This window comes from Photinus pyralis, unplaced genomic scaffold, assembly GCF_008802855.1.
Source record: "Photinus pyralis isolate 1611_PpyrPB1 unplaced genomic scaffold, Ppyr1.3 Ppyr1.4_LG1, whole genome shotgun sequence".
NCBI classification, from domain to species: domain Eukaryota; kingdom Metazoa; phylum Arthropoda; class Insecta; order Coleoptera; family Lampyridae; genus Photinus; species Photinus pyralis.
This window is the reverse complement of record NW_022170249.1, coordinates 37,187,006-37,210,350: the sequence shown is the minus strand read 5'-3', so window position 1 is coordinate 37,210,350 and position 23,345 is coordinate 37,187,006. Positions and strand designations below refer to the sequence as shown.

General features: G+C 35.0%; 2 protein-coding genes across 2 annotated transcripts; both read right to left on the bottom strand.

Annotated features, from left to right (window-relative positions):
• Positions 1–6,116: 6,116 nt before the first annotated feature.
• On the bottom strand, positions 6,117–7,337 carry LOC116160223 (piggyBac transposable element-derived protein 2-like). The gene is made up of 2 exons (XM_031473368.1): positions 7,089–7,337; positions 6,117–7,040 (listed from the first exon to the last, which is right to left on the bottom strand). The coding sequence occupies exons 1-2, from the start codon at positions 7,306–7,308 to the stop codon at positions 6,616–6,618; spliced, it is 645 nt and encodes a 214-aa protein (XP_031329228.1). The 5' UTR covers positions 7,309–7,337; the 3' UTR covers positions 6,117–6,615.
• An 8,260-nt stretch (positions 7,338–15,597) lies between these two features.
• LOC116160547 lies at positions 15,598–19,099 on the bottom strand. Its single transcript, XM_031473774.1, has 4 exons — positions 18,688–19,099; positions 17,522–18,633; positions 17,405–17,465; positions 15,598–15,863 (listed from the first exon to the last, which is right to left on the bottom strand). Exons 1-4 carry the CDS (start codon positions 18,794–18,796, stop codon positions 15,598–15,600), a joined length of 1,548 nt encoding a protein of 515 aa, XP_031329634.1. The 5' UTR covers positions 18,797–19,099.
• Between the last annotated feature and the right edge of the window lie 4,246 nt (positions 19,100–23,345).

The window sequence follows — 23,345 nt, the reverse complement described above, 5'->3', positions numbered from 1 at the left end:
CTTTTTTCTGCATTTTACCGCAATAAAAGCAATTCGAAATAAAATCGAATTATGTATCTTGCTTCCTGATTCTTGAACAATTTATTTTTGTTCACTGACTTTTCTTCCTGCTTGTTTTATAGCTGATGCAATGGGGGTTTACAGTATAGTTCAGTGGTATTCAACCGGTGGTACGCGTACCCCCAGGGGTACGCAGAGCCTACTCTGAGGGTACGCGGTATGAGGGTGTAAAATGAACACGATCTGCATGAATCGCTTCCAAGGAATTTATTTTTGAACCTATATCTACATTCTACATTTCTACAATCTACAATTCTACACTATATGAACAAATTATTCTTTGCGCAAATTTTAAGTGATTTAGCTTTAGCCTTTAGCGCTTCACTTGCGTCACCCGACGAGCCGCCGTGTATTAGGGGTAACGATATTGGCCGGAAAGAGCCGACGTTATTCTTTCTTTGTTGTATTGAAAGACTGCAATAGTGCAATCTCAACCCTATTAGTATTGAGTTATATTCAGGTGTAACGCGAATGTGCTGAGTTTAAGCCAACCGTTGCCGCGTATTTCCAACTACGTACCTGTGCGAACAAGGCTTCACTAACATCGATCAAAACCAAAGTTAGAAATCGCATAAATCCAGAGTCAGGCCTCATTCTTGCCCTTACTAATGTTCGACCGAGAATTAAAATTTTGGCCTCCAAGAAACAGGCGCAGGCATCTCACTAAAAATGTACTTACCAAATTGTTTCTAAAGTTTTTTTAGCACTAATGATATGTTTCGCATATTTATGTTTTTTGTACTTATAATTTTTTTGTTTTTATTAAATGTGCGTGGGGGTACACAATTTAAGTAACTTATTTTTGGGGGTACACAAAGAAAAAAGGTTGAATACCACTGGTATAGTTGAATTCCGCAGTTCTAATTTAATAAGCGTGTACCTGAAACCATAAAACATTTTTTTGGACAGTAAAAGTTTATTTAAAAATAGAGGCTGATTAGCAAAAAAATAATAAACGTGCGGTTTTAAAGGTTTATTCAAAACGATATGATTGTGGCGGGCTCTGTGACGTAATAGGCCCGACCAATCAGCTCCTAGAACTATTCAGATGACATAACGACTTGGCAATATTGCAGGAGAATGGCATTTATAACTTGCGTCATCTGTCACAGGCACTTGTCACTTTCGTGCTAGATGCAGTTAAACCACAGCCGTCTATAATTACAAGCCGTGCTGAGAATTATGGCAACACTGCATGGTAGGCCGATTTCCTAATTCAACTTGACAGATTTTGGGTGTATTTTATATGTGTTTTGGGTGTAATATTCCAATTTACCTGTTTTAACAGAGCGAGATTGCGACAATTTGTGTTACTCCGTACGGAATGAACAGAAGTTATTATTCAGGTATGTTGCTAAACGAAATATATCGATTTGTTGTCATAACCTCTAAAGCAGGCTACTCGTTACTGGACCCTTTAAAAGCACTTGTATTTGTTCAAAGTACCTGTACAAGCTCAAATATGACCTACACACTACGTGGTGCGTAAGTACGGTAAGTGTTTATCGTGAAAAAATGCAATTAGTTTGTATTTCAGGTATTCTAGCACGGACATGTCAAATCGATTTTCTGAAGGAACCTTTCAACTCATTCCCAAGAGTTCATGGTACGGGAATTTGAAGTCTACAGGGCTCCCCTCTTTAAAAGCTTCGTACCTACACCCACTGGAGTAGCGGCTGGCTTAAAGTCTGCCATTTCGAATCACACCTGGTCGTTGCTAAAACCTCGCTGATGCGCAGCGATTTACTGTCCTTTTACCGAAATTAAGTGCTCAAGCGTGTGCTTCACCTCGACCTGTTTCGACAGAAGTTCACCAATTTCGGAGATCTCGATGGAAAACGCATTATGATGCAGTTACCAATTTACAGCATTCCGAATTTTAAAGTCAAATAAAAATGTTATTATCCATTTTTGTAAATAAACAATATATATGCACAATTTATTGTAAGCTGCCTAAGTATCTTTCTTCTATATTAAAACCGCCAAGGCGAAACACAGGAGAGAGGAAAATGCCATTTTTCAAGAGCAACAAGACGCCATTAAAACTTAATCGGCCCACCGATTGACTTTCGAACAACGTTGCCAAACTTCTCAGCATGGCTTGTAATTATAGACGGCTGTGATGCAGTTAAACATCCCTCTCAAAACGTCAAATGTGACAAACGTCAAACCCTTGCGTAAGGTTGCCAGCTCACTTCTACGTGATTGGTTGTAGGTTTGTGACGTATTTAGTCTGAAGCGTTTCAAATTCGGACTAAAAACACAGCTTTTCAATAATTTATTTTGGGTTTATTTTACTCGCAAATAAAAATTGAGGACACACGGGTCTTTTTATTTTTAATGTACTTTGTGGATCAGAAATAAAAAATGAAGGCGGGATGACCCCATTGCGTTGGGCGTGTTGATAAACTTGCAAAATTTGCAATAAGAACGTTGGTTTTACCGGTCAAAGCAAATGATTTGAGATGTCAAACCTGCAGGAATAAATTTATAAGGATTTTATTCATAATTCCTGTAAATTAACGATCAACAGGCCCAGCTTAATCCCATCAGCTGTAAAACAGGCAGGAAGAAGAGTTAGTGAACAAAAACATATTGTTCAGGAAGCAAAAGAATTCGATTTTACTTCGAATTGCTTTTATTGCAGTAAAAATGCGCAGAAAAAAGAAATAATAAAGATGTTTTAATTAAGGCAGTTGGGCACTGGGAAACAAAAGAAAATATTTTAGCAACATTAAAGAGGAGAGAGAAGACAGATTTCCAAAACTTTTTATTAGCGCGGATCCAACACGTTAATTTATTTGCAAAAAAGCCTATTTACCTACTGTCAAAAACGGTGTATCTTAAAACTGTTCCCCCGTTTTTGCCGCTTTTCTTGAAATTTTTCTATTGGAATAATATTTTTTATTTTTGATTATTAAAATGTAAGTCGTTACGAAAATTTTGCTACCCCGCGCACCTCTGTACGATGAAAAAAAATAGATTTTTCATCCCCTTGAAAAAGAGGTGATTTTTTACAGAAATCGTGAGATCTTGGAAACGGTTCAACTTTATGGGCCCAAACAATTATCTTCTGTTTTATCATAAAACAGGCTATGTTACCTCCAAATTTCAAACCCCTACGACATTTTTTCCGGTTTTTCTAGGAAAAGATTATGTGAAAATAGTGCAGATACAAAAGTTGCTCATTTTTTTAATCTCTATAACTTTTACATTTAACATTTTTGTCTAAAATCAATAGTTTTGCCACAATTTGCAAAATACCACTTTCCACCCCTTTCAACCCCCGTGATTTCACCCGCGGAAAAATTCAGCTGTTTTAATTATTTTTTCCCAATTTCTATTCATTTCACCTGCCTGAAAAACCCGGTTTCGCCCGGTAACTAATTTTTTTTTTAATAAATCATTTTAGAGCTATTTAGCCTGGACTACTAGATTTATTTGGGTATATCATTAAGTTATGATCTTTAAAGGCTTTGTACAACATATTAAGGTCTTCATTAATTTTAATATGTAATAAATATAATAATAATAAATAATGAGTATCATCAGCATAAAGATGGTAGCGACAAGATTTCAAAAGTTTATGTAATTGGCTTGTATATATTGTATACAATAATGGACCTATAATTGATCCCTGAGGAACTCCTGTTTTTACATTTATCAAATCCGAAACCTTACCATGTCCTAACTTAACCATTTGATACCTATCACTGAGAAAACTATTAATTAGTCCAACGGCGTCCATCCCAATACCTATATGAGAAAGTATAGTTAAAAGCAATTTATGGTTGATATATCAAATGCTTTGCTATAGTCGAGTAGCACCAGTACTGCAATATCACCTTTGTCTAAAGCACATAAAATGTCGTCTGTAACACCCTTTAACGGGCAGAACTCAAGGGGTTGTTTTATTTCTTTATGTATTTTTTAATATTCACAGGTTCCTATAACTAAATATATCTTACATAAGTCAAATTTTCAATTAGTTTTTGAAAAATAGGGTGGTACAAATACTTACCAAAGAACGTTCCTGAAAAAATATTACAGTGCGTGTTGAGTGGTACAAATATGAACCACCTGTTTGTTAATGACAATAACTAGTAGAAAAACTATTTATTATTTATAAAATAGAACTCAATACATATTTGTACTTAAAAAAACTAAACAAAGTTCTTAGCAGTTGTAAATGGTTACTAAAAATGGCGATGTTGGTAATAAAGAACTAAAATATAAACTGAATAAGTCAATTCGTATGAAAAGGAATAAAACATTTTAGACATAATGCAACATTACAATCAGAACAAATTATGTTGGATCTTTGATCTTTTCGAGTGCTGCAGTGACAGCAGCGTTGACGCAATCCTTGCATGGGAAGATGTTTTCCAACATTGGTCAATCTCTGAGCGTTATATAATGTAGGCCTTCCTTGTGGATTGTTTCTTTTCTTTGAACGTCCAGATAAAGAATTTGGGCCTGGTTTGATTCTGCTACAAAATGTTCCTATAAGTTCAGATGCCAAATAGGATCTGAAGTTTAGGTGGGTCATTGGTTTTACTTTATTTCTGGCTGACTGTGACAAGGTTGTTTTATAAATTATGTAACTATTTACGATGCAAGACTCCACGCAGTAGTAAAAAATTCTTAACCACCACCGTCTACTTTTCCATGAGATACTATATCCAGATAATAATTGGTCGAAATGGTCCACTCCACCCATATACTTGTTGTAGTCTGCCACAGATTCTGGACAATTCACTAGTTCCCTATTTCCCGTCTTCTGTGTTCTTAGTACTTTGGCAGTTTTGAGTGGGTTGTGTATTGTGCTAAGGACACTGACACATTTTTTACCTCGATCTTTATAACAGTGGGTCTGGCTTGGCGCTGCTTTTAACAAAACCCGCCGCATAAACGGCCAGCTAAGCTCAGTGTTTTTGAATATGGAAGCAAGAGAATGTTCAAAGCAGTAAAGTTCGTTCTGGGCAAGACAATCTCCGTGCGATATGGTTGAGCGCCACCCAATTTCTAATGTACACTATCAACTCACCCTGCATAAAATTGGGAAGATACAGGATGCACAATAACCATAAATGCAAATCAAACGGCTCTATATTGCTGGTTGCTTTCAAATAAATTGCAAAATAATATAGATATATATGTGAAATTACACACTGCACAAATCATAAAAAAAAAACCCAATTAATTCCCAACAATTATACTCCAGTTCAAAAATGATTGCCCCCAATTACTGTTCCTTAATGATCGTTAAGATTAATAAATGAATCACACATATAAATTACAAAATGGTTACGTTACTACCGGTCACAACTAGTAACGAAAATATCCCAACGCAAGTTCGGTAACAACAAGGCAAATAGAATATAACGCTTACCTTATGTAATATTCCAGATGTGAGGCAGCAAAGAGAGCTCTGTTTGCACCATTCATCTCTGCAATCAAAAGAGAACAAAAAGGCCCAAACCACAGGGTTCGGAATATATTATGAATAAATGTCTGAAGGACCTACGAAGCTTGCGGTAAGCTCAAATCTCGATACCCCTCTAAAAATGTCTGTGTCTCTGATGGAGTGTCGCAGCCACACAAAAATTAATATATCCGATCAAGCAAAAAAAAAGGCATTCTCGATCATGTCGAAACAGTATGTAGTTAAATGAGTTTCTCCCTCGTCTTCATAAAATGGCCGCTCTTATCTCTCTCAGATAAGGTTGTTGGTCACGACCTCCTAGGTGTCTATGGTTGATAATGAATCTCCAAAATTTTCCCCCAATCAACAGGTGATCTCGAACAAGATATTTCCCCCGAACAAGGAATTTCGGTATCGAACAAGGACCCTAAAATAGTTTAAGCTAAAACTTCCTACACACACACATGTAAAATTCGTTACCTCTAAGTAAATTTAAGAGGAATTAAATACCAAGCGTTCCTCAATTACACATCTTCCAGTATATCCGTAATCTACAATGGCCGCCATAAGAAAAGAAATTATTTAGATAAGCGTACTTACTCGAAGAAAAAAGTTTCACGTTAAAGCCCGATGAACGGTAAAATGCTGCAGACTACTTGTCTCGCAATTAATACGGGTAGAATTGCCAAAGTTTTTAACTAACAGTGGTGGCAAAGATTACCCACGTGTTTTTCTTTTCTCACGCAGAACGGCTTAGTTGTTCGTTCGATCAGAGTCGGAATCGGAAAGAAAAAGCATGTACAATTTTGGATCGCGCTGTAAGGTCCTGCCACCTGGCGGAACTAATCCAACGCATAGAAGTAGAAATTTATATACAGGGCGTACCGAATGTAAAATACGGAATGATGCAAAGAAGAAATGAACTTGTTACATCTTTTCATTTGGAAACGGCAACATTCCCGTCAATAACTCCATCACATTCTCCACTTTTCATGAAAAAGTTCTTGCGCAAAAGTTTTCTGGACATTATTATAGATGAAAAAAAATTATCAAAGAAAAGGCAGTAACCAAAACCTTCTACAAAAGCTGATAATTTGTTTATAACTCTCTCACCAAGAGATGTACCTTTATCAACATTTGGTTCTGCTCCTTCGTATACGGCCATTCCCAAGCAGTACCCTGTAACAGCACATGCTATTACCCAAACTTAGAAACCCCGTTTGATGGGTTTCATGGGCATGTACTGTTTCAGAGTACTGCGGCCCTTGAACACCAAAATTACTTTCCTTACTCCAGTAATGTCTAATGCTGGGAAGTGTATGAAAACCCATTATTATTAGTATACCTAAGTAGGCTTTCAATTCATCTAATGTCAATCCTAACACTGTACCTCTTTGTATGGCGTACAAGTTAGACTGGTCAACAATATACTGCAGGAATAAATTTGTCATTACATTGAGGAAAATGCTTAGTGGATTTGTAATATCAAACTGGGCTTTCTTAGATATTCCGAAAGGTCTGTCAAATGTACTTCCTTGAAACATGGGCGGTTTTGCTGAAATTTTTTGCCAATCAAAAGTTTCATCATCAGCAGAAAGACAACCTTCACTTGACTCACTATCTTCATTATCACTGTCTTCAAATTGATTGCTGAATGAAGTTGAAGTACTTGGAGCAATTGAACATCTGGACGAAGGAATATTATCGTCAGCATCATCATCACCTCCAACATCAGAGTCTACAGCCATATCGTCGTTGATTGTAGAGAGCAAAAATTCAACATCTCGAGGATTTGATAAATTATAAAACTTTTTCGTGTCCATCTAAAAATTAATTAACTGGTATAAATTCACAACTAATAAATGTAAGTACCATATTATATTATTACTAAAATACGCGAATATAGTAGACAAATTTGCAAGAAAAAATCATTAACAAATTTTCAGTTAGTTCACAGAGGTACATATTTGTACCACATTTTTTTTCACGAAATATTATCTAAGCCAATAGATAAATAAAATTGCCAATCCAACTCAAGGTTTATTCTCACAGTGTCTCTATTGAGAGGTACACCACTGATCTGAATTTTGAAACATTTATAATACGAAGCTTGTGACTATTTTATATCCAGCAAATTTATGAGAAATATAACCTAAAATACAGTCTATACAAACTATTCTAGATAAAGCAGATACATTCTAGATATAATCCGAAAAACTAACTGGTAAAGTATTTAGCTCATATGTACATACCTTTTATTGCCCACTATTGAGACCCAAACTATTAAAAAAAACACCTTCCCGCTAAAATTTGTTGACAGAACGCGCACTGGTTCACATATTGTACCACATATTGAGCCTACTACAGGCTTATTGCACTAGACGGCAGCACCTCCCAAATGTGGTATAAGTATGTGCCAATAACCGTTTACTGAGCAGGTAACGACCATAAGGTCGAACGTTAATGGCGTTTTTGTAGAAATGTAGCTCGTAAATGCAAGTGGTACAAATATGAACCACAAACCCTTAAAGGGTTAAGCAAGGCAGTACAACTGTGATTTTGTCTAAACCCAGACTGCATAGCAGGTAAAGTATCATGATCAATAACAAATTTCCTAAGCTGACTTTCTAGACATCTTTTCAGTACTTTAGACAATACTGCTAATATACTAATCGGGCGATATATATATATAGCACCACTTCGTCTTAAAGTGTCCAGTTTACTTTTCAGGATGTCCAGATCACGAAATTCTGCTACTTTTCGCGGTACACCACCAATGGTATGCGTATCAGCCGGCTGAGAAACGCACTTTCCTTTCCTGTATCCCAAAAAAGCATCTCGTTCCAACATCAACAGGAGCTAATTGAGCATATTTTTTATAAATGTCGTAAGGATTCAAAGACTCATTTGCATCAGGAATAATAAACGATCTAGAAGTAAGCGTGAGATTAGCGTAAGTAATTCATCTCGGCGACAACTACCATACAGTCCAACGATAAGGACAACTTTGTAGAGCAAGAAATCATCCGAAGCTTCAAAAATAAATTGGCGGGTGTCCTCAACAGACAAAATCTTAGATGTCTTCGGTACATAATTAACATTTTGAGTTTTCATGAACGCGATAACCTATCCAAATCTATAAAACCAATTAAATTAGGTACAAGTGCGGTGATTATTATTCTCACAACAAACCTAGATACTTATATCAACATTGCCATTAACGATGAGAGCTTTCTTCAGCATTGAAAGTTTAGACTTGATGCATTGAAGACTTTTGATAAACTAGAAACGTACGCCAACACAACGGTCTCGTTCGAGACCATTTCGCCGACTCTATTTGCTCTCCATTCGTTAAATGCTGTCAGCTCTTTTCATACCGGTTTCGTGATTTCGCGTGATGTCGTGGAATCGCGGTCAACACATTATAAAAAAAAATTTGAAAGTTATTTACTCGATGTCTCCTAAGAATATTTCAACTTTTAAACACTTATTAGCAGCAAAAGATTGGGGAGATGTCTTTAGTTCCTTAGATGTAAATGATACGTTCACCTCTTTCAGGAATGCTGAAACTATTACAATAATGTATGCGTTAACCAGATTAATATCAATGCAACAACTCATTATAAGTCATGGTTGTCAAAATGCATAAAGGTATCATCAAAAAGGCTAAAAGATCTCTTTGTAGAAATGAGAAGCGGTAATGTGAGTGTGTGGTTACATAAACATTACCTGAAATTTGCCAAAATTTGTATAACTTTATTGCAGTAAATGTTGGGGCGTATGGAAAAAATTCTGACGGCTGTATTTTGTTAAATTCTAATTTAGGGAAGTCATTAGAAAACAGCACCCTCAACATTCTAAAGACAAAAACTTTATCACGAACTGATACTGAACTACCTATGGTTATTGTGGCTGATGAGGCATTCCCTCTTAAAACATATATGATGAGACCATATCCTGGGAGAGATTTGACTGAGGACAAAAGAATATACAACTATCGTTTGAGTCGGGCAAGAAGAATGTCGGAAAATTTTTTGGCATTTTGCAACAAAAGTTTCGTATATTCAGTAGAAGACTTCAAGGAAAACCTGACAGTTGTTGTTATGGCCGCATGCGTCTTGTACAATTTTATTCGAAAAAATGAAGACTCCATGCTACCTGAACTCTTGCAAAATGAAGGTAATGACAGATCTGAGAGACCGTCAAACTTAAAGAATCTAGCTCGCATTCGTGGGAGATCAACAAATGCAGCATTTGATGTTGGAGAACAGTTGAAAACTTTTTTCACATCTGCAGAAGGTAGCGTAGACTGGCAAGAGAGAACAGCCCTGGCAGTTTGAATATTTGAAAAATGGAATAAGTTGAATAGGTTTTTCTGTGGGTGGTGTAAATATAGTTAAGAACTAATTTAGTGAAAAATCGACATTTTCTACTAACTTAATGTAGAGATCAAAAGCAAATGAATAAACTAAAAATGTATCATTAATATATGAATTTTGCCTTACCTTTTACATTTAATTCCATGGCAATTTTCTTCCACACCCTTTCCTTATATTCTACATACCTGTATTTTTCATCGCGTTGTTCGTAAAGTGCGGGATATTTCCTCGCTTCTTCTATGAGCTTCTCGATTTCCATTTTGCTAGCTGGTATATTTAGCTTGGTAAATCTGACGGTTCTGAAGAATCAATTTCCTTAGGTTTTCTATATTTTTTCGACAGAGCGGTGAATTGCCTGTAACATTTCGAATGATACTTGCTCACAGATGCAATGTTTTCGGGCAATCTCACATCACTCATTGACAAATCATTTTCTTTTCGAATTTTCAACACTGTTTGACACTTGTTTAATGTATCATTGGTGAATGAAATTAACGGTTCACTCTTTTTCAAGCAAATAACACAGAAAGGCTTTGGAGTTGTCCCGTAAACAGCGCAGTCTGTACTGTCTCACTGTCACTGTGCCTCACTGGCTTTAGCCGTAAACAGCAGATGCTCCGAAAGTAGGAGGGGAGGGACCAGGTAGTAAAATGACTAGAAATATAGCCCGTACTGAAACATTCTATTCCTACTATTCGTTCTGAAAATATCGATTGTGAATTTGAACACTGAGCAATTGATATTCTTTTAAAGGAAATGGATATGTATTTTATGATATGCATTAAAAGACTGCGAATGTCAAATTCCAAGACTGGAACAGGATAGTCGACCGGAGAACGCGCAAAAGGAACCAGTGACTATTCCGCCGTCGGCGGCTACCGTCGCTCGGTCGCCAACACCGAACCGTACCTTTAGATTACGCAGTTAGGTTTTTCCACGTATCCGACTAGACATGGTATCACTGATTGCAAGAGATAAATTAATGCGCGCGTTATTAATTTTGTTAACCTTCCGTTAGTGTCGCCCGGTTTCTGAGACCGCAGAAAACGTCAATCGTGTATAAATTCGAAGTTTGGCCGAGTATGAGTCTCGGAAGTCTAAAACTTTTTCTAGAGGCAATATAAAACGCTTTATGGTGGGAAGCACCCAACGAAAAGTATATGTTACTGAAAGTATGATAGGAACTGCGGACGGTTACCGCCGAGAGGAATTGTATAATATAAAACTGGAAGATGTAAAGGACCTGGATACACAATTAATACCTACAATTACATTATGATGACGAAACTGACAAGAACAGTGGAAATTTCAAGAAGAATCGCAATAATTCCGATTTCTCACAGCCCATATAAGGGTTACGGTATAAGTCCTGGATGTAAGAGATTTCCACTGAACAGGTGAGGTATCCGACTTAATTATAGTTATCTCTTTTATTACCGGGTCTTAAATAAACAATAAAATAAACATCTGTTCTTGTCATCTGTAATTAATATAGATTGTTGAAGGGTTGAGTGGTAGAGCAGACGGTGTTATCTTGGTAGCTCCAGTCTGAACTCCGCTCTATTAAGTTGTCCCTTTTTTTATATAAATTTTTTTATATAAACTGTCGTACATAACTCAATAAATGTCATTATTATTATTATGGTCGGTGTTTCTTGTGAGAACTCAGGTCTAGCCTGGTTAACTAATCGCACGGATTAAAATCAAGTAACGATTAGTGCCTGTGTCTGTACGCCGCTCGTCTGGTGAAGTTATGTCGGGTCCTAAAAAAAAAAAAATTCACACGCGCATTGGAGATCTAGGGATAGTATGTAATTGATACTTACCAACATCCATGAATTGATGGGCACAATAGCCAACGCTATCAGGAAAGAGGAAAACAAAACACCAAAATAATTATAATAATTCCTGTAAGTTTAGCAATTTTATTAAATGGAGTTTATTGTGTAAGTCAGGGGTTCCCAAACTTTTTCAGTTCGCGGGGCACTTACAGGTTTAGTAATTGGCCTCGGCGCCCTACTTAGCCGAAATATAGTGCAATTACACAAGGCGGGCTACGAAAATAAAACAAACGTAAATTGAGGATGACAATGTTAATGTTAATCCTCAATCTTCGATGTGACGTGTGAGCTTGATGACTTCCACATATCTTTTCAAAGCGTGGAATCAGACTTGAAACTGCCACTCTCATTTCTTGTTCAACATTGATTTTTGAACGATATTTGCTCTTTATTACAGCTACAGCCGAAAATCCTGCTTCACATAAATAGGACGTTGCAAACGGAATGAAAATTCTGATGGATTTTGAACTTAAGAGCTGGATGTTCATGGATGGACAGCAGCACGGGCTGAGCAGCTGGGCTATCACATTCGCCGCGAATACACCATACTCAACGAGAACGTAGGGCGAGCCTGATGAAGCCCGCTTAGCGTACTCTAGTGACCCAGGGGTGACCGGCTTTATGGCTCAGTGGTAGAGCGTTGAGCTTTAAATAAATAAATAAATATATATATCCACTATAAATAACGTGCGAAAATATGCATGCACGCCGCAACTTAAAGGTTGTAGAGATTTGCTTAATTAACATGTAAGATTTCGCTATCCTGGTATTGCAATACAAGATTTCCCGTCAGACCGCCTACGAAGCGGCAACCCAACATACACGGGATTAACCAATGTGTAAACCAGCCTTTACCGAACTGGTAACCATAAACCAACCTTTAGTAAACTAAAGAATCGAAATCACAGGAGATCTCAATTAACTAAATTCTATCATGCATAAATAAATTGATAAGCAACGCCCCCATGACCGATTAATTCTTTTATTTTTATCTAACCCTATAACACGTAAGCGTAGTTCTTCTGTGTTATACGTTAGGTTCTAGTGATGTGCAATCGATACTTTTTTCAGTATCAGGTAGATACTGATACTTTCGACAAAAGTATCAGATACTTTGTATTCGTTACTTTACCTGATACTTTTTGTTTGGGATTTAGATTCGTTTAGTACGAACGACACCGGGGCGAGTAGTTATTGATATTGAGACCTGCACTGCATAGTACTTTTGCTTGCTCTCTATTTAATAATGGTATTTATTTGTGTAACGGGTATCGTGCTTGATAGGAATTCGTAGTAAAAATATCAACCTCCAGATAGATTTACAACCGCGCAAACGTAAGGGAAAAAAATTTCATTGATGTAATTAGGATACTGCGTTGGCGGAAAAAAGGCACTCTTTTCACTTTTCAGTATAATCGAAATAATTAGAACAAAATAAAAATGTGATTCACTTACAACAAAATTAAAACTTTTCAAAATTAATTATAGGTAGGTACATACTACATACATATTACTTAATAATCTAAAGGTAATGAATAGGCAAATATAAAAGCAAAACATATGTACAAAAAATAAACTATGAAACTTCAATAATCAAAAATAAAAAGTGAATAGCGCTTAATTAATTATATTGCTGCTTTATAAATACTGTTTGTTGGCATTTAAAAACACAAGTTTTTCCACATTTTTGCTTTTCAAACGACTTCTTCGCTGAGAAACCAGTCTTAGAAAAAATACGTTCACTGAGAACTGATGTGGCTACTATGGTCAGATATTTTTTTGCCAATTTGGCCAAATTTGGATATATAATTTCTCTGGTTTTCCACCACTTTAACGGATCGTCCTTTCTTGGGATGTAACTCTCTTCAATGTATTGGCGCATTTCAATAATAGCAGAGTGGGTGGTGGTGACGGCGCCTATGGATTGAAGATCTAACATTTTTTTATCGAAATTACGCCAGATAGGGTCATCGTCTTCAACATTATTGTCATAATGAACTTCTTCTGCAGCTGGTTGAACATCTATTTGCCTTCTTATTTCAGTTGATATTTCATTTGTTAACGATTCTTTGGTTTTCAGGTATGCATTGCCATCTTCAAAGCCATTTTTTTTTAATCTGGGATCTAAAAATGTTGACTTTGAAAGAATGGTATTGTATTCAATTCGTGTAAACCTAGTTTCAATACCTCTCAATAATTCGGTCTTTAATTGAATACTTTGGTCATATTTAATCTGTGTAATGCCGTGAAGACATTGCTTAAGTCCCTCTATCATGGGAATAATTTTAGACACGGAAACATGTTTCTCGGTGCTCAATTGAGTTGTGATGGTCTCAAATGGTTTCAGAAGAAGGCAAAACTCATGCAAAATGGCCCATTCATCAGCAGTTAGCGTAGTTACGGGAGAGTGCAATACTGCGATAGCAGCTTCTAGTGGATCTTGAATTTCACACACTCTCTGAAACATCGCGTATGTTGAATTCCACCGTGTAACTACATCATTTATTAATTTTAATTGTTTCCCCGAGATTTGCATTTGCAAAGAGTTCAATTTTGCATTTGCTGTAGTACTTCTGTGAAAGTGTTCAACTATTCTCTTAACTTTATTTTGGATTGGTTGGATTAATTTAATAGAATCCTGAACAATGAGGTTTAATGTGTGGGCCAAGCAAGGGAGATGACTCCACCCAGTTAGTTTCACAGCTTTTGTAATGTTTCGAGCATTATCCGAAACTATGACATGTACTTTGTCTGTCAAGTTCCATTTCTGTACAATTCTTACAAGTTCGTTTTTTAAATTTTCCGAAGTATGCTGTTCAGGAAAATGGAAACAATCCAGTAATACTGAACACATCTCCCAATCTTTGTTGAGAAAATGAGCAGTTACTGCCATGTAATTATCAACAGAAATAGAAGTCCACGTATCAGTTGTTAGCGTAACATACTCAGCTGTTTCAAGTAAAGTGGTCACTTTCTCTACAACTTCGTTATATTTTTGAGATAGAAATGTTCTGCTGAGAGTGGATCTACTTGGAAGTTTATAAGCAGGGTCTACACGGTAAAAAAAGTTTATGTAATATTCCACAACTTTACGTTGGCTATTTATAACCAACGTAAAGTTCTGTGAAAATACCTAACGATTTGTAAATAAATTTTACTGTAACATCTACCGTAATTTACCATTAATATAAATAAATAATTTAAGTTTATTATTCAAAAATAGAACTTAATAATCAACATTGTTATGGATTATTACTATTATTTTTATAAATTTTCGAATTATTAATTTTTACATTCTATAACAATTTTTAACAATATATTATCTCAGTATATAACAAATTTTTCCCATTCCAATGCATGACAGTGTTTCAAAAACTCTTGCTGCATTTTTTGAATAATAAACTTCAAATATTTAAAAAAAAAGGCCGAATGAAATACCGGCAAACTATACATTTTTGGAATCAGGATGAAAAGGGATTTCACCCTGAGTAAAAATATAGTGTTCCATTTAAGGGAATTTGTTCTTTTTTTTAACATTACGATGCTCATTTGTTTTTTGTTGATATGTTGAAAATATATTACAGAAAAAAACACGCAACTTTTGTATAAACAATTTTTGCCTATCTCTTTTAATAAACTCTGTAGGTGGGTGTCAAAATAAAAATGAAAACCCTGTACACGTTTAACAACTCCCAAAATACTTTGGATATGTCTTCAAGATCATGTTAGGTAACATTGGAATCCTCGTTAGAAACCTTGCACGCCAAAAAATAAAATAAAAGCAAAAAGTTAAGAATAGTGAATAGTGTATATTTTTCTTATTAGTAACAGAAACATAAAAAACCTCTCTAATAAAATCCTTAAAACTAAAAAGAAGAGATTTCTATTAATATTAACCTTCTTTAATACTGTTCATAAAATTGAACACTTTTTTTCGCGTTGCACACACTTTTTTAGATTTTGACCCAGCGTCGGGATGTATTTTCAGAATCATCCTCTGCAACAACTCCATGGTAGCGCATAGATTGCGAGGATACTTCAAATTTAAAATGAAAAATAAGGAGAATGACACTTTAAGAGCTTCTATGAATGTGGTATACCCATCGTGATGCACCAACTCTCTCTCTAGGTACACGAAGTAAAGCATGTTTTCTTCTTCTGAAAAGAAGACTGCTTACAGAAACTAGTCGGTAATGTGATGAAATGTGATAACCAATGAAAATATAACTAATTTGCAATTTTCACAATGCGTGGAATTCCCACATTACAATTAGCTAGTTAAGGATTACAGATAGAAAGAAATATTTTAGCATTTATTATGGCCATGCAAACAACTTTCCATTTCAGAATGCTAATTATGTTTGGTTTATGGAAGCACCAACATTGAAAAAAAATGCATGACTAACTATACACTGTGTTCAAGATAAGGAGGGCCACTATGGGTACTTTAGAAACGGTAAAATATACAAATTTGGTTAAATGGGAGAATGGTTGCGCAATCAAAGGTATAAAAAAATAGCGTTTAGAAAACCCTGAAAATTTCTTTGGTTTTTGAAATATTTTGGAATAATCGGATTTTACAAACTATTCTTTTCTGGCGTTAATATTTGACTTAGAGCAAAACCAAGTACACTTCTCTACGCCAATTTTTAACGCTCTTTAAGATGGTGTTAATTTTTTAATCCGACGTTTCGTCTTTACGGAACCAACATCAACTTAATTTTTTTTAATACGGTCCTGATCTTCTAATATCATTTTCTTAATTCCCTTTTTAATCTGATGTCAATGAGTTACTAAACTTTATGGTTTAATTACGTTTTATTAGCCTTTTTTCGGGTTTAATTAAGAAAATTCCTATTACAGACCTGTATTATAAATTTTTTTAAATAATTAGCTAGGGCAATTAACGTAAGTGAATGAGAAGCAGAAGATGCTATCTGTGTTTAGAAAATAATGAAAGTCTTTTGGAACATATGTTCTAAATTTAGTCGTTTTATTCAAATTTGTTCGTTGTGGTATTTTATTTCTTATATTTTCTGTTAATTCAATTTGATTTCTTAGTTAGTTCTGAGTTTGTTTTTTCTATTTATTTCACTCACGTTAATTAGCCTCTTAGTTAATTATTTATTTTTTTTAAAAATTGGTGCAGGTCGTAATAGGAATTTAGCCCGAAACAAAAGATTAAAGCGCAATTAAACCATAAAGTACTATACCTGATTTAATTCAGAATAAAAAGGGATTTAAGAATATGATATCGAAAGAACAGGTCTGTATTTAAAAAAATGAAGTTGATGATGGTTCCGTAAAGACGAAACGTCGGATTAAAAAATTAAGAACGCCATCTTAAAGTTAAAAATTGTTGTAGTGAAATATCCTTAGTTTTGCTCTAGGTGAAATATTAACGCCAGAAAAAAAATAGCTTGTAAAATCGCAAAATCCGATTTTTTCAAAGTATTTAAAAAACCAAAAAAAATTCAAGGGTTTCTTAACGCTATCTCATAAATACTTTTAATTGCGCAACTTTTTTCCCATTTAACCAAATTTTTATCTTTTGTCGTTTCTAAAATACTCATAGTGGCCCTCGTTATCTTGGACACAGTGCAGTATTGTTCAAAAACTGCAAACACAACCAAAATTTGCTAAGGCCTTGATCTTGTAGGCTCGGCTCATATAATGTAGCACACAAAAATAAAACTTACCCCCAGTCTGAATTATATATGGCGATAGGGGAATACTCTCTAAGGTAATTTCAGGTAAGTCCTAAAACACAAAGTATGATTTTAAATCATATATCATGTGAATTATTAATTTCTTACCTTGCATTTTAAAAAAAGGTTCTGTAAATCTTCTTTAAAATATTTCGTAATATTTGTGATAGTACGAATTTCTACGAGATTAGTGTCGTCGAAATCATTTTTCAACTTGGTTTTTAAAAATGATGTGATTTTATTGCATTTGCTGGTGATGAGGTCCATTAAATGGATGTCAGAGTTCGTTAGCTTGTTGAAGTGCCAAAATATTGCCTTTTTTGAGAACAGCAATGGCCACTCTTCCATTAGCTTAGAGAAAGGTGGCTCTTCTTCATTTAACACTTTTCTTATTTGAGGATAAGTTTTTTCTAATAATTGCACAAATTGCTCATCAGAAGTTCCGGCATTCTCAGTTAACTTGCTTATGCTTTCACTGTCATGGTGGCCGATCTCAGGTGACCAATTTACACAGCCTGCTCTAGCGCTTAAAACCCGTTTTTTTGAAACGATTGGAGAAGATTGTGCTTCGGTGCTTTTTCTTTTGTGTGGCCTGTTTAAGTAGTTGTTCCTTTCTACTAATTTGCTCACTAAGGAATGGCTTCCATCCCCAAGTACAACACCATCTTCATCTACATCCCTAAAAATCAATGGATATCGATCTATAAGTTTTTTAGCCACAATCTTGAAGGCTTTCATTGGAATGACCTTCTTAATTAGTCTCATGTCATTTACAATTAGTTGGACTAAAAACTTAATATCGAGTTTATTTCTCACACCATTTCCAAGGTTTTCAAGTTGTTCACTATTTAGTCTCTCTAAGGGGATTTCAAAATTAGTCCATAAAAATTCTGAATTGCAATCTACTTTGCAGGTCAAATCGATATTGTCGATAGGTGTAGAGTCAGGTTTTTCAGTTGGAGTTGGGTGAACTTCTCTCTCCTCAAAGATGGCGCCTTCAGGAAATGGTTGCAATAGCAAGTCTGAGATATCCGATTGTGCGATTGTTACCGTACTTCCTGTTGCTACAGAAAATGAATCGGTTGATTTCCAGGTCTCACTCTTTTCCAATAACATCAATATATCCATCTGGTTAAGGTACGGTAGAACTTCTGAATCGATTGGCGTGCCGTTAGATTCCAAAGCTAACGATGAACCGTCAACTTGTAGCTTTTGGGATGCTGTAATGAAAGACATGGTTCATTTATAATAGCCGAGCATTATGGCCATCTTACCCTTTAAAATTAAGGTTTTGTACATATCCACGTCATTTTCATCGATCAAAATTAAAGTTTTCCTCTCTCTATCTCGGGACCATACGGTGTAGATCTTTTTCGCCGCCATGGTTATTCTGAGCAAAAAGGCATTCAAATTTATTTAACATGTGAGCACAACTTCTTTGTGTTTTGCTCGTTAAATAAATTTAAACGCATAATACATAGCATTAGAGAGTTATGTTTCTTGAGATTTTAGGATTAGCAGTGCAAGTAAGTGAGAAGTGAGGTCCAAACAAAATATCATATTTATAATAGAAAGAAATAGGGGGGCATATTATTAAATAATAGGATTTACTATTTTAAAGTTTAGAGTTTTTGATTTAGAATTTTTCTAAAGGTGCCGATTTAAAATAATACAAGTACTTTTCGTTCAATTTACATTTTAAAACAGTTTCAAAATATAATATTTCTTCAAAAGATATACAAACATCTACATCAGTACTTCGGGAGTGTTCGATTTGTAGCTCTTCGTATAAACCGGTACTCATATAATAAATTTCAACATTTTTTCCAACAAACCACAAGTTTTCCATACTCTCTGTAATTAAAATGTACTTAATTTCGCACAGATGGAAAATACCAAATTCATCTTTATCGTGACAAATTAGCATATTTTTTTTATAAAATGTACCCCTATGAGTTATTTCTTCGGCTACAAATCTGAAAGTACTCAACATATATCTACTTGATATCAAATTTAACATCTCGGGAGGATAGTTGACTGGGTTGAAAATTTCTAAGTTTTCAGCTATAACTTTATTACAATAGAGGATTTTATTTTCCGAATTCAGAGCTTGTAAGAATTGGTGCTTAGTTGTAAGATACATCAAAACATTCTTAAAATTCGGTGATCGCCCTAAAGCATCTTTAAAATATTTATGCTTACTTTCAAATCTTAATGTCCATAATAACCTAAGCGGACCCCACATTTTAATTAAATGAGGATAGTGCAAAATATAATGATGTTTTGGTGTAAGCTTTATTTCAGGAAAAAGCTGTTTCCTTAAATCTATGTATACCAGGAGAAGATCTTTCAAAACCGCAACTTGGTCTTCGGATACCTCAACCGCCAACATTATGTTCAAAATTTTTCGTAAACATAAAATCATTTGCCACATTTCTTTCCCGTGTTCATTAGATTTAATTAACGGTATTTTTTCAAGCAAGATAAATGGTAGAACATTATTTATATACATTAATTGTGAAGCCGTCCCCGATAACTTATCGGCTTTTTTAATTACAGGGACCGATTGTTTCTTTTCAAATAAAAAATTAATCGTCCTGAGTTTAAAATTTAAGTATTCATAGGAGAAGTACTTTTTTTGGACAAAATAATTAATTGCTAACATTAAATCACGGGCGATTACTCCTTCCACTAAATCATGTGCTAAACAAGGGGGTAACCCAGGAAGAGCAACGTGAAAATAGTTTAATTCATTTAAAGGAGAGTTATGCTTAATTCCTTCAAAATGGTTATTGATTGTTAAAGCCATATTAACATCATGGTCATATGATTGCACAGTACGCAAATTACCAAAATAAGTTGACCCATTAAAATTTTGAATTTTACAAAACCTACAAAAAAACATTTCTACGTTGAAGGTTTCCAAAAATCCTCCAATTTGGTGACTCCCTAGATTATCGCCGACGGTACAAAGTATGCTTCCTTTGACTATTACATTTTCATTAATTCTTAACCCTTCTTCTTCCAAAATTTTTAAGTCATTGATCAAGGGACGAAGAATAGTACCAAAACCAAAATGTTTTATATGTTTATCAAAACACAAAGCAATTAATTGTATCTGTTCAGTTCGTGTTCTATTCCATGGATACAAATTTGCAAGGGTCATATAAATTCCTGTGATTTTATATTTATTGCGAGCACTGCCCAAAGGATTACAAATTTCAAACGAATCTTGATATAAAATTATTTTAAGAGAATGTTTATTTCTTGAGAAAAAAGTGTTATCTTTACAGCAGATTCCGTCATAATAATCTCTATACACACCGTCGGAAGAAACGTGCGGCGCAGAAAAGCATTGACTATTTACATTTGGGTCATTTAAGAGTGATTTTAAAGTTTCATGTATTGGAACGTAGTAAAAAAATGCATCTTTTTCTTCGACTACGCCTAAATCTATTTTGAGGGGTTCTACAAACTGAAATTCTTTTTTATAAAAATTGTGTCGCATGTAAGTTGTCCGCAAAGAACCGCTCACTTTATTATGAGCGACCCCAAACAAACTATCTTTCAATAAACTTGCTACATTTTCGTAATTTAACCTGCTTTCGTTATCGAGTTCTCTTAATTTTGCTAACATGTAATCATGATTTAAATTCTCAAAATCAGAAAAACCTCGTATGATTTTTGTGAGAGAATTTTGGCAAAGAAAGTGACTTGATTCCAAGGTTAGATATAAATCGGCCAAATATTTAACTCCAATTTCTTCCAAGTCTTTTTTTGAGTTTAGAGAATGTAAATCGTTAACATTTTCAGTTTGCTCGCTATCGAGCACATATTCTTCAGAACCAGATGGTAGGTTGCAATCTATTTCGTTAGTCACGTTAAATCCGAATTTATGAATGCCTGCAAAATCAAAGTGTTTCCTCATCACATGGGTCTTAAACGATGGAACATTTTTGTAAACAGTTTTGCAACTGGCACAAGAAATAAACCGATACAACGAAATATCGAAGGATCCTCAGTATTACAATCACTTTTAACGACAATTTATTTTAATCTTACAAAATACATTTTATAGTTAACAAAAATGCATCAAATTCATGTCTTGGGCTTTGAGATAATGCTCTTGGTTTTTTTCCCAACGATCTTGGTGCATAAATAACGATTTTGACATGTTTTGATCAAAATCCATGTGGTCCATAAAAATAGATCAAATTCATGTTTAGATCATTGAGATAATGCTCTTGATCTTTTTCCCAACGATCTTGGTGCATAAATAACGTTTTTGACATGTTTTGATCAAAATCCACGTTTTCGCCAAAAATTCATCAAATTCATGTCTTGGGCATTGAGATAATGCGCCTAGTCTTTTTCCCAATGATCTTGGTGCATAAATAACGATTTTGACATGTTTTGATCAAAATCCACGTGGTCGCCAAAAATGCATCAAATTCATGTCTTGGGCATTGAGATAATGCGCTTAGTCTTTTTCCCAACGCTCTTGGTGCATAAATAACGATTTTGACATGTTTTGATCAAAATCCACGTGGTCGCCAAAAATGCATCAAATTCATGTCTTGGGCATTGAGATAATGCGCCTAGTCTTTTCCCAACGATCTTGGTGCATAAATAACGATTTTGACATGTTTTGATCAAAATCCACGTGGTCGCCAAAAATGCATCAAATTTATGTCTTGGGCATTGAGATAATGCGCGTAGTCTTTTTCCCAACGCTCTTGGTACATAAATAACGATTTTGACATGTTTTGATCAAAATCCACGTGGTCGCCAAAAATGCATCAAATTCATGTCTTGGGCATTGAGATAATGCGCCTAGTCTTTTCCCAACGATCTTGGTGCATAAATAACGATTTTGACATGTTTTGATCAAAATCCACGTGGTCGCCAAAAATGCATCAAATTCATGTCTTGGGCATTGAGATAATGCGCGTAGTCTTTTTCCCAACGATCTTGGTGCATAATTAACGATTTTGACATATTTTGATCAAAATCCATGTGGCCTCAGAAAAATAATTTAACATTTTTGAATCACACACATGCGGTTATCAAACGTGCACGTTATCAACTCTTTCAGCATCAAGATAATGCGTTTGAAAGCTTTTACAACTCTAAATTCATGTGTAAAGAATAATTTTGGGTACATTTTGCTCTAAAACTTTTGACCGAGACCACAGAGAAGAGTTATATTGAATTGTTACACATCTAAGAGTCATAGGGAATAATCTAGCGAAAGTCCGAACTCGATACATGACCTAGGGAATGAAATATGTTAATTTTTATTATATTGAGTTCGCAGTTTTTCCTGTTCCCGATTCACTCGAAGTCGTATAACTTTTGTTCCTGTTGAACCAGCTTCCTGAAAATCAATAGCGTCCGTTCTTAATGTCCAACGTACCCGTATACCAAATTTCAACACAATCGGCCACTTTTAAAAAGAGTTAGAGCGCACACGGACGGACGGACGACAATACAAAACTATAAAGGATCTGAGGATCCTTAATAAATGGACATGTTATAGGAACGTTTTCTCTAATGTGAGAGCGCATATGAGCACACAATTCCTTTTTATTAGTAGCAATAAAAATGCAATTTTTAACGTTACATTTTACCCTAATTTCACTACTTTTGGGGTTTAATTGTCTGTGATGTCGAAAGATATGTTGTCTAAATCCAGAACATGTTTTAAAAGCTAATCTATTGCACTGATGGCGAATGCAAAAGAATTGCGCGCCCTTTTTATTTCTATGCAAGTACTGATGCAAATCGTATTTCTCGACATTACTGCACTTAAATTTACAATTATTACAGTTAAACATAATTAAAATACGTACTTACCTTCAGTTTTTCAGAATCGCAGATTATTCTATTAATTACAGGACACAGACTAACAAACACCAATTCAGTTCAGGAT

Coding starts and splice junctions, on each gene's coding strand:
- LOC116160223 (XM_031473368.1), bottom strand. CDS start 7,308: ATGGACACGAAAAAGTTTTATAATTTATCAAATCCTCGAGATGTTGAA. Junction 7,041..7,088: donor AGATAGTGAGTCAAGTGAAG/GTTGTCTTTCTG, acceptor AAAAAATTTCAG/CAAAACCGCCCATGTTTCAA.
- LOC116160547 (XM_031473774.1), bottom strand. CDS start 18,796: ATGGCGGCGAAAAAGATCTACACCGTATGGTCCCGAGATAGAGAGAGG. Junction 18,634..18,687: donor CAAAACCTTAATTTTAAAGG/GTAAGATGGCCA, acceptor CTTTCATTACAG/CATCCCAAAAGCTACAAGTT. Junction 17,466..17,521: donor ACCTTTTTTTAAAATGCAAG/GTAAGAAATTAA, acceptor TTTGTGTTTTAG/GACTTACCTGAAATTACCTT.